Source organism: Diadema antillarum, unplaced genomic scaffold (genome assembly GCF_040938485.1).
Source record: "Diadema antillarum isolate AM-2024a unplaced genomic scaffold, OU_Dant_1.0 seq00000376_RagTag, whole genome shotgun sequence".
NCBI lineage: Eukaryota > Metazoa > Echinodermata > Echinoidea > Diadematoida > Diadematidae > Diadema > Diadema antillarum.
The window spans coordinates 991,110-1,003,165 of record NW_027271375.1 but is presented as its reverse complement, the minus strand read 5'-3'; the positions used below and the strand labels follow the sequence as shown (position 1 = coordinate 1,003,165).

General features: G+C 34.4%; 1 protein-coding gene across 1 annotated transcript in view; it reads right to left on the bottom strand.

Moving 5' to 3' along the window:
- LOC139731506 (receptor-type tyrosine-protein phosphatase S-like) overlaps window positions 1–12,056 on the bottom strand; it is a 67,456-nt gene that overhangs the window by 17,685 nt on the left and 37,715 nt on the right. The window contains exons 12-19 of the mRNA XM_071642389.1: window positions 11,922–12,018; window positions 10,879–10,970; window positions 9,674–9,756; window positions 7,518–7,605; window positions 5,415–5,491; window positions 4,022–4,058; window positions 3,252–3,349; window positions 1,181–1,306 (exon numbers count right to left, since the gene is read on the bottom strand). Of these exons, the coding sequence (XP_071498490.1) occupies window positions 1,181–1,306; window positions 3,252–3,349; window positions 4,022–4,058; window positions 5,415–5,491; window positions 7,518–7,605; window positions 9,674–9,756; window positions 10,879–10,970; window positions 11,922–12,018 (698 nt within the window). The remainder of the gene's footprint in view (window positions 1–1,180; window positions 1,307–3,251; window positions 3,350–4,021; window positions 4,059–5,414; window positions 5,492–7,517; window positions 7,606–9,673; window positions 9,757–10,878; window positions 10,971–11,921; window positions 12,019–12,056) is intronic.

Sequence of the window (12,056 nt, the reverse complement as noted above, 5' to 3'; positions counted from 1 at the left end):
ATGACAATCAAATGTTTCGTTATACCAAGAGTAGCAGATCACAGCTGGCACCAAATTACAAGTTACATGAGCTTTATCGAAATTCGCAGCGCATTATGTAATCAAAGTTAACATACGCGCATAATTCCACACATTTCCTACGCTTTCCTGTGTAACGATTACATCAATTTGTTCCTTGTCAATGTCTTGCTGAATTTATAAGATAATCTTGAAACTAATTTAATCTTGTATTCTTTTTTAAATGCAAAAGACAGAATGAATGGTTGATAAAATATTTTAGTTGTGTAACTGTTGCTATTGAAATAAGGTTTTCTTGATTTTACGATGCCGATAATTCGATTGATCCTTCGTATGCTTAAGTGTGTAGCACCCTGCCCTTTCATGTGAAGTAGCCTTTTTTCAGACATCAATACGCCGAGTCTTTACAGAAGGAAATGCATCATTGTTATCAGCATGCAGGTGTGTTGATTTACACAAGTTAGCCAAGAAAGCAGTTACCCTCTTGCTTATATCACAACTTTCAAGTTTCTCTTTATAGGCATATTTTTATTTTGTGCCATATTGTTCTACCATTCAATGTTTGATTGATTGTTTGTTTTTTCGATTAGATATGAAGCTACTTATACAAGACGAGTAACACTGGCTGAACGATGACAAAATCCAAATGTCATTTATCACCAACTTCATGGAAGGTGTCTAGGAGTACACGGATGCTGGTATGCGGCTTAGGAGTCCACAAAGCGAACTCATGACCGCAATCCTCTTCAACATGGAGGGAACCGTAAGCCTACTGGATGACGTCATAAATGGGAAGGACCAAGCGGAACACAAGTTCTGAATTAAGATCTTAGTTTCAATGGTTTTTCTTGCAAACTCATTTCTCAACCATCAGTCTTCCGATCACCGTAAAGATGGCATGTTTCAAGTAGTTCACATGACTTAATTCTGGTGAAAAAAAAAATATGATGGCAAATTTTCTGTTTTTGGCACTACACTGTATTCTGTGCACACAACACAATAGCTTCGTCATAATTAATGGTAGGAATATCGTCAGTTAAGTCTCCAAATGTGTCGAATTTGCATTTTTGTGGCCACTCATATGTATGTAGATCCTCACAAAAATGTTTGCCATCACACTATATACCTGCCCCGACAAGCCTGCCGTTACGTTATGACGCACCTGCTGTACATCCATGACCCTGTGAATGGAGCCTGATCTCTCCACAATTGTCCTGAGAGTCACAACCATCTGTTCAAACTGGATGCTGCTACTCATCTTTTCTGGCCAGTACACTGTGCAGCGATCCTACAAGTTTGAATTCCCCGCAAAGCAATAAGTTTAAACGAAGTTCAAAGTTCAAAGTTCAGATTTATTTTCATTTCCATCAAATAAACAGACAAAATCATATACAGTGTATAAGCAGAATATATTTCTAATAATTGCAAAGGCGAAAATTAACAAAATACATGTGATAATGAGTAACAAAATGCAGAAAGCTTAACTATATTTTTTTTAATGCATATACATATGTATGCGTAAAGATGATAATGGAAATGGAGGGTCCCACTATAAAGCAAAGCTAGCCCGACAATAATATGGGACCCTTAGAATGTAAGAAAACGAATAATGAATTAATGAAACTACAAACAGACATAAAACAAAATCAAAAGGCAACTGATATGAGATCAAATTAGGAAGGAAAAGGGGAAAAAAGAAGAAAAAAAATGAAACTGCAACACCTGTCATTGTGGACATAAGCAAACTGGTAAAATGATAAAATGCAACCTGGATTGACTATATTGCAAAGAATTGTATACATACACCGGAAAGAATGCAGAAGAGCGGACATAAAAGAAGGAGAGAATAGACACAATTATGTATACGGTACAATAACAGGAGCATCTGAGGAGGACTCGTGTTTGACAGACTATTTTTGTAAAAAAAAAAAAGAATGATCTATGTGTATTTTCTTTTAAGTTGAAAGAAATGATGACCTGATTGAGAGGATGAAACGAACCCAATTGCATATTATAAGATTTCAAGAAAAATAATTTTAATGTATTCTTCAAAGAATTCAAAGTTTTAGTTGTTATTATATTGTTGATATGAAGGGAGTTCCAATACCTTGTTCCATCGTAAATGAAGGTGTTCTGAACCAGCAAAGTTCTCAAAAAGTGTAAATGGAATTCATTTGTCGCCTTGTTGGATAATTGTAAATGGCTTAATTTCTAATTCGAAACATCGTTACAAGTATATTTGGAAATCTGTGTGTGTGAAACGTTGCTTCTGAAAAAAGCATATGCCATGCATCTCACATTCAATTTTGGGGCCTGTTTCATAAAGATTGAGCGTAAGTTGCGATCAATCACAAATTGCGTTTCATAAACAACTTTGCGATTGATCGCAAGTAACGCTCAATCTCCTGAAAGTTACGCTTGATTTTTCTTTAAAATCAAGCCTGTCTTTATGAAAAAGGACTTAAGCTCAATATTGAACTTAAGCTCGATTCAACGAGTTACGCTCAATCAATCGAGCGTAAAATCAATCTCTATGAAACAGGCCCCAGTTCTCACTTCATACTTTTGCTCGAGTTTATTTTTGCACTCTTGCAAATAATGCTTCCTGCTCATCGATTCGTAAAGACATACTGAGCAAAAAATAAATAAAATCAAATAATCAAAAAGAACAAAGAAATATCAAATGATTATTAAAGGATGAAACACTCTTTCAAAACGTGTATGATGCCCTTAAAGCAAATTGCTATTTTCTGAGTGTAAGCTGTTGTTTTTTTCACTCTGTAGATGAAGATGTGATGTAAAGCGCTGTCAAGGAACTTATAGTTTTGAAGGGCGCTATACAAATGATATAATAATTGTATTATGTTGTATTGCAATTATGGTATCGTATTGTATGGTATGGTATCATTATGTTCCGCCGTGCATGCATGATACATGGATATTAATTTGACGCACTACCATCACCACAGACATGTGAAAGAACCATTCAAGTGTGAGTGCTTGTTTCAGCAAGTTTGTTTTTAACACTCAGTATCCAGAATTATGAATTAATAACTTACATGTGATTGAGATTGAATATATTAATGAACATCTAATCCTCTGTCAACTTTTTTTATTCTACTTTTTTAGTTTTGAAGTGTAATGATTCTTTTTGACGTTCCTTTAAGTTGCATATGATACACCTTGATGTGTAATTTCATTAACTTACAGTATCAACAATGCTTAGTTATTACCTTTCCAGCCTCGATTGTGTTGTTAATCATTACGACAATGTTCACTCTATATTGCCAGATCATGCGCCAGAAGTCTTGAATGCTAGCACTATTGGGGGCTGGAGAAAAAAAAAAGACAAAGTCATAAGTCAGAGCATGGGACCTACGCTCAACAAGCTTGCTTCTAAGTATATGTTCCATTATATTTCTTTACCATTTATTCTCAGATTCCACCTTTCATAGATCGACCACTATTTTCTATATGTTTGCAATATTCTATTATGCCTCCCAGCTGGGTATCATGTATTATCAAATTTTGTTATATTTGATGTATTTTTTCATCAAGAAATATGAAAATAAATTGGATTTGAAATTGAAATTGAATGATATATGTGTTTCGTCACTATAATGTACATGATTATAAATATGTACACACATACGCACACACACACACACACACTCATATATATATATATATATATATATATATATATACGTATATACATCTTCACGATGTTCCAAGTTGGTGTAAAATAACAGGGACATTTAATTGCCCGTTGTCTTTTTCAAGTCCTATATTTTGACGGTGAGTTTCGTTCTAATTTTTGCATATGTTTGGTTGACTTACCCGGTTCCTACGTCTATCATTGAAGGTGTCTCACGCTGGCCATACAAAAGTACAAGCGAGCATGCAAGCGAATAAACAAGCATACACACTCACACGCTCAAACATGTTATCAGAGTCAAACAAAGTCACAGCCTCAATTAAGTGAGTGCTTGAACCTGCTTACCTTGTGAGGCAATAAACATCTTCTCTCCTTTGTGGTTCTGATATGACAAATATAATTGACACAATTTCAAAATATTAAGATATGCGTCAAAATATTTAGATCGACTTTGTTCATTTTTTAAAAACATTTAGTCCTTAATATGATTCAATAGACATAAACACTATTTGTCCTTGACATTTTACCCTTTATCAAGCGTCAGGTCAAGAAAAGCTGAACTGAAGGCTGAAAAGGCATATTTGAGTTGGAAGAAAACAATATTTCACCCTTTCTGCAATATACATGTGTAAACTAATACAAATTGATCATTTTTTAAAATGAAACCTGCATCATTTCTGGCATAACAAAATATTGCAAACACGAATAAAAGTTGGCATTTCTTAAAATGATATGACATTACATATGAATAATTACTATCAATCATAGAATTAAAATGTTCATACCATCGCTCATGAATAATAGTTATAATAATGACAATAATAATAATAATGATAATGATAATAATAATAATAATAATAATGATAATAATAATAACAATAATAACAATTACATTAATTTGAGTTCCCAATGTATTCTACTTTCCAGCAGTTTTGAAACCACTTTTCCAGGAAACCGAGATTTTCTTTCATTCACAGATGAATTTGGCTTCATGCTAAGTAGTCAATGTACATTGATGTAAGATTGTAACTGTCGACTGTATATAAGTACGGCCTAAATGCATTAATTACATATTTGATATATTTCCATCAAAGCATCAGGCTGTTACAAAAAGTTTCTTGTGATGTATACGCCAACTTTCTTCCACTTCATATTACAAATCTACAGGAATCAGGCATTTTAAACACATTAGGTCAGTTCAAAGCAACATAGCAATGTGTAGTCCATAAAAGTCTCCAAAGTTTCGAACTTCAGAGCATGACAGAAAATGAAACACGGGAAAAGAATGATTAAGAAAACCAGATGCTTATACAAATATCAAAATTCTTTATTCTTGGGGGCCACATCAGTCTATTTGCCCTTTTCCTGACTTTTATAATATCTACGGACATATAAAGAGAGTAATTTAGTGATGTCACATAAACTATGTAAAGTTTTCCTCAGTGACTACTTATGCTTTAAAGATGGATACTATGTTAGTACATTATATTTTTTGCACGGAATCGTTTGTAGCTTTGAAATAAAAAGAGATGAGTCTTCTCTTTGCACGAAACTCGTGAAACAGGAAACCAGCTATTACCTTAAAATCTCAAAACCTGATTTACCTACGCAGATGGTATACGAGAACAATCAATTTCAACATCCTATGAGACGTGTATTGCATTACGATACACCCCCTAAAAAAATAAATAAATAAATAGAAAAGTTGATATCACTCAAGAAAGTTCTTCTTTCTTACACGTATGAAATTGGCGTTGTAATAATCTGAGTGAGGATCATCCCGTACGGTTTCCAGGATGACCCGAGAGTGATCATCTGATGCAGTCACAGATAGAGTAGAAAGAAAAGGGGTAGAAACATAAATCTCTTCCTAAATCTTCACAAACCCTCCATTTCCATTCCCATCATTATATATATATATATATATATATATATATATACCTGAAATTACGATTATCTTGTCGTTCATGATCATATGTGTTTTGTTAATTTACGTGTGTTTTTTTAATTATTACAAGTATGTTCTGCTATTGCATTGTGTATAATTTTCCCTGTTTATCTTAATGAAAATGAAAGTAAAGTTGAATTGAATTGAATTGAGTTGAATTGAATTCAATTGAATTGAAAAACGTTTATTGATCTTTTGCTCTCTCAGCATCATTGGTGCCTGTATTACATTCGCAGACAGTGTTATCCATTTACACTCGGCAAAAAAGAAAGTAAACACTTATTCAAGTTCAGATTTTAAATTCAACACTGCAACAGAATCGAATAAAATACAGTGTGTATCAAAAGAACAGGTAATCCAACTTTGGAGGGCTACGATTTCATACTTGTCAGCTAATTTTGCTCACAAATGTTTTGTATTACTGAGCATATGAACTTTAAAGACAACAATGACAAATTGTACATTTTCCATGTTTGCTTGTTATTGTGGAGGAACGATGCATGTCTCATTGTATGGATAATATCTGATCTGTCAATGAATGTGGCCAAATAGGCCAGCCTGTACGACTGCAGGTTTGTGTTTAGGGTTTGTGCTTAGTGTTTCTCCTAACATTTTATGGTCCATAACCTTTAACGTGGCCACCCTGTCCGATAACTTGGTCTCTCCGACAGAGACCAACCCACACAGTCCATTTTTTCTCTGTTCATATTCAACACAATAAAGCTCGCAGCAACAAACCATGTAAAAATAGAAATGGTTAAAGGGATCGTACAGTTTTGGTTCAGACCTTATTTCAGGTTTCTAACATTTTTTGGTGAGATAATGAGAAACCTCTTATGAAATATGAAAGAGCATGTAATTCTATGAGGAATTCAACGTTTATTTGATGAAAATTGGTTTTGAAATGGCTGAGATATCCAAAAAAGAGCGATTCTAATAAAGTGTGGGACCCACACTTTCTTACGATCGCTTTGTTTTACTCTGTTTTTGGATGTTTCAGTCATTCCAAACCCGATTTTCATTAAATAAATTTTGAATTCCTCTTAAAATGGTATGCTCTGTACTATATCATAAGTGTTTTCTTGGTATCTTGCAAAAAGTTAATAGCCAAATTCTCATCTCCACCAATACTGTACCATCCCTTTAATGGTTTGGCCTTTATGGGACGAACCAAGTTAAGTTGTCGACAACGCGGCCATGTTGAAGGTTATGAACCATAAAAGGTTAGAAAAAAAACACGAAACACAAACCTGCAGTCAAGCAGACTGGCCTGATGATTGATCACTTTCATTGACAGATCTCATCCATGTAGAGAGAGATGCATTGTTCTACACAATAACATGCAAACTTTGAAAAAGTGCAATTTGTCATTGTTCGCATTAAAGTTCATGCTCAGTCATGCATAACATTTGTCAACATGTTTAAGTATGGAGGAGAGATATTTTTGAGCTCCTACTGAGCAAAATCTGAAATGGATCTAAGTAGATTGGATGAAATATATGCAATATGACTGAATTTCAATGAATTAGACTTTCAGGGAGCAATTTTTCATTTTCTCTTTCTCTATTGCACACTGGAGCATGTTCTTGTATGACTGTGTTCACTGATGTACATATGTGTCCCTTATTCACCTAAACAGTTGAAAGATGAATCAAATTTCATCTAATGTGATATATTTTTTATTGCTTATCAAAATCTAGTCTTGAAAAAAATGTAAGCTATTAGCAAAGAAACTTCTTTTCCTTTTGTAGTTATTTTTGTGTGTGTGTGTGTTTGTCTAAATTCATTCCTACCACTGAATATTCTCCACCAGAGCCCTAAAAGGAAAAAACTGCATGATTTTCATTAATAACCCTAAATTCTAGTTTACAGAGAGATTTATGGATCACTCACAGGCCAAAATGTTCTTGAAGCGATTTTTAGTCTTATTCTCAGGCTTTGACGAAACAGTCTGTGGAATCGGCTCATCCACAGGCAGCAGCTGAAATTATGATACAATTTCCAATAAGTATACCTCATAAACAGAAGGACACGTCAATTATAAACTCTGTTCAAGTTACAGTATATATATTTGTGACAACAATGAAGCTTGAGAAAGGCTATATGTAGATTACAAAATGCTACACAGTTTGAGAGAAGACAAGGAATGTCTCAAGATGATTTTGTAAACACGGGTTTAGCTAGAACCTGTTTTAGAAAATTAACACCTTTTGGTATTGGCAATTACAAGTAAAAAAAAAAAATACACAAATACATATATGTATATATATATATATAATATATGCACAAACATATATGAACATTGAGTTGTTTTTTCTGTGGAAATCAGTATGGGTATTCGTATAGCCTTAAATAAATTCAGCGTTTATAAGGTCATCCTTTTCTTTATTAACCCTATAAAGCCCAAGGGGGGGGGGCACATTGTGCCCCCCCCTACCAGATTTTCGTTTGCCACTCCTTCGTCCTTGATCCGATTTCAACCAAATTTGGTGACTTTTCCTAAAATCTTATTGCGAACATTTTGATATATAATTTAGCTATATTTGATGTTGCTGGTTGCCATGGCAACCATAAACTGACAACCATGTCAGTGAGATTTTGCATCTTTTTTCTGTTCCCATTTCATTTAACAGCATTACAGTGTATGAAATGGGTGTTTCTTGGCTGAAATTTGTTGAAGAAGCAACATTTGAAGTAATTATGGTCCTGGAAAGTTTTTCTTATTATTTCCTTTGTTTTTATGTGACAGAGGCATAAAACAATAGATATAATAGAGATAATTGAAAACAATGATATTTTCTACAGAGAGCCCCTATATTTTGAGTTATTTTGATTCCTTCACCCAAGTTATGCCTCTAATATCATTAGTTTATCATATTATCAATTTGCAATCTCAAAATTCCACTATTATGCAAATATGAAATGTCATAACTATACATGTACCCATCCCAAACATTTCATCTCAGGTCTCATAATGTATCAATATGTTGATATGAATAGTGCCCCCATGTGGTGACCTTGAGAAATTTCAAACATAACAAATAATAAAATTCCACTTGCTTATCATTTGTGGCAAATATGAAAATGATTGGTCTATAATAAGACATATATAATGGGGATAAAGAAATTATACCGAAAAATCATGTTTTTAGCATATTTCCTATGTATTTCTTTATATTTTTGTAAATAGCGCCCTCCATGGGTGACCTTGTGAAAATTCAAATGTACGGTCATGTAGAGTATGAGTTACTCTACCCACGTGCCAAATATGACGATGATACATCAAATACTAAAAAAGTTATATAGGGGGGGCACAATGTGCCCCCCCTTGGGCCTGCGAGGGGTCAAAATAGCTTGGGCTTAATAGGGTTAAGGTTTTCATTGTCTTCAGGAAAATGCTGCGTAGTTACATTCAATACAATTGTGCATTATTTCCAACCAACAAAATGTAATAATGATACAAAGTATTAATTCAATAAATCATATTGTTAACAGCTTGTAAGAAAAGCACTTAATTGTTCATTTCTTAAGAAGAAATAGGATTTGGCCTCTAACTTAAGGAATAGCCCCGCGATTGAGATCCCCCCCCCCAACACACTTTATATGCAATTCATATAAAATTTGGTACATGTAATGATTATGATATAAAATTGCGCAATACAAATGCCTACTTTTTAAGAGCACTAGATAGTTCTTTAAGCGGGGCTATTGATATATCTACTTAAAATGTAACTGTAACTCTTGAAAGAAATTGACCTTAATAGGCCAAATTAGATAATATCGATTCCCTGACACGCGTGACTTTTTAATCGTCTTTTCACTTTTATGAAAATGAAGTGCTTTGTTATAGGCCTGTACATTATTTTGTAAAATGAATATTATTGTTTGCATATGAAACTATCCTGAATTCGAACTACATCTTCCAGTTAATACATTCATGACCTGGCCTATGCAAAGACGGTAGGCCTATGGGGTGTTCCTTCATTCGCCAGGTGCAAAAATAGGAAAGGAAATACGTCAAAGCGAAAATATCTCAAGATCAAACATACCCGAAAATCGAACAAAAAGCCATCTTTCTGCATCGCTTTTTTACACCGCACATACTCCTCTAGGCTTTCTGCAGCGATGGGTCCTGCAAGAAATAAAAGTACTTCCACACGCGATATTTTGCCCCAACCTCTTTCAACAGAGTGCAGTAGTGAGAATGCTCATCGAAAATGTGATGGGGAGGGGGTATGGAGCATTTATGTAACTCGATGAGATGGGGCATCATGCTGTTTTCGTATAAGGGAGAGTTTGGTAGAATTTAAATATTAAATTTATATTGTTTTCCGTAAAGATAATACTATAGTCTAATGAACAGAGAGAATATACGGCATTCTTAATAAGACTTCATGCATATAGATTTAGCTCGTGAAATTACGTGGCATTACCAATACAAATACATTCTTATCAATAGAGGATGATCATAAGGTTTAAATCTTAACTATCTTAACTAAGAAGCTATGACTTTCGACTGTGTGTGCTTGAGCGACAATAGTTCAATTGTTTGGAAAAATTAAATACCGCACTGATTGCCCCGGACTGCACCGGATTGTGTGGGACATTGGTAAAAAGGGAATTGGTATGTAAACTTGCGTGTACATTATGTATATGCACATATACATACATACTTACATACATACGGTTACTAGTGTGCAACACTGTGCAGAAAGACTTGCATAGCTGTTAAGCCGAGTTAAACTGGAAAATCCAGTCTGATACATGGGGAAATCGACAATATCACAGAGATACTGCCAATTCGGAGGTGCAATATCACATTTTACAGGACTTACACCACTCCCTTCAGATTTCTATTCTCTTGTAAAGGTAACCGCTGATGGAGTGCTTTGTCTGGAGGGCAAAATAACTTTCAAGGGACTGTCACCTGTCATATTACTGCAATGGACAATATGTTTGCTGATACAGATAACACGATGTATGCATGTACATGAGAACACGCAATTTCAATCTAACTCCGTACGCAGCCAATCATAGTCTGCAATATATATATATATATATATATATATATATATATATATATATATAATGACATGACATCACTCCTCGCAATAAAATGATATCCATCCTCGCTGCATTAGTCACGTGATTACATTGTGACCAATCGCTGACCAGTAATTACGGTAGTATTTTGATAAAACACAATATTATTATTGTCAATCAAGATGGGTTTATCTTAAAAATAGTTACTCACCTGATCTGCTGGCATGCGGTGGACTGCTGGTGATTAATTCACTCCCCACATTATAAGTAAAAACTCCTGGAAACCTGTCTTTTTTCCTCCTCCTGTTTCAAGTGGAATAGATAAAAAAGCATACCATACATGATCAAGTTTATCAGGTCTCTTAATAGTTATAGTCTCATAGACAGAAGAAATTTCGGCTTCATTAGGTTATGTTGTTATGCCAGCACATTTTTATGTAGCGCCTACAGTTCATGCAATTGCGACATAATTTTCACGATGATGCAAAGTGATCTTTAATTGATCTTTATTCAACCATATTCATGGACATATATGCCAGTTGTTCAAGATTTTTTAATACTTTGGCCTCGTTGGGGTTACAACCAAAATCACTACATGTATAAGAGTTCTGGATACGTGCTGCGTAAGCATTACGATGTTGCACCATAATGTTTTACATCAGGGCCTCCTCGTATGTTTTAAGTTCAGAATTGGCAGTATGATTATTCAAAGCTCGTGTAGTTTCGGTCACACCAAACCAAAAGCAGAAGGAGAGTTTTTATATGTAAATAGGTGCCTTACATAAAACTGTTGCGGTATACTATGCTAGACAGAACAGGATGGAAGTATGATAATGCAAAGCTCGAGTATAAAAAACACCAACACACACTAGAGTCTTATACTCAAAAAGATAATGAATATTGAAATACTATAATTCAAAAATAAATGCAGTTTCCTTTGACATGTCTTACACTGTCAGGATGCGTTTGTGTTATCGTAATGGCATCGGAAATATGCATCTCCCACCATTTTCGAAACCAGAAATCTCCGCCCTGCACCATGAAACACTTTATCAAAATTGATTTTTTTTTTTAATGCAATGATTGTATTTACATTGGTTTGGCAGCTCCATCATTATCAGTCAATATTAACACGCTAGATGTTTTTGGGAAAATTAAAAGCAATAATGTTTTTGTTGTTAGTTCTGTTTGATACGACGAAATGGACTCAAGAAATTAAGATGGCAAAATATAACAAAATTGTTTATTCCTTACCGTGCAATGTTGAATACGAGAGAAACGATTATGAGGACAACTGTGGCAATAAGGCTCCCTGCAATCACAGCCACGATTGATCTACCAAAAGCAGGATCTGAAGGGGAAAATTTTTGGAAAGAAGAAAATTTATAT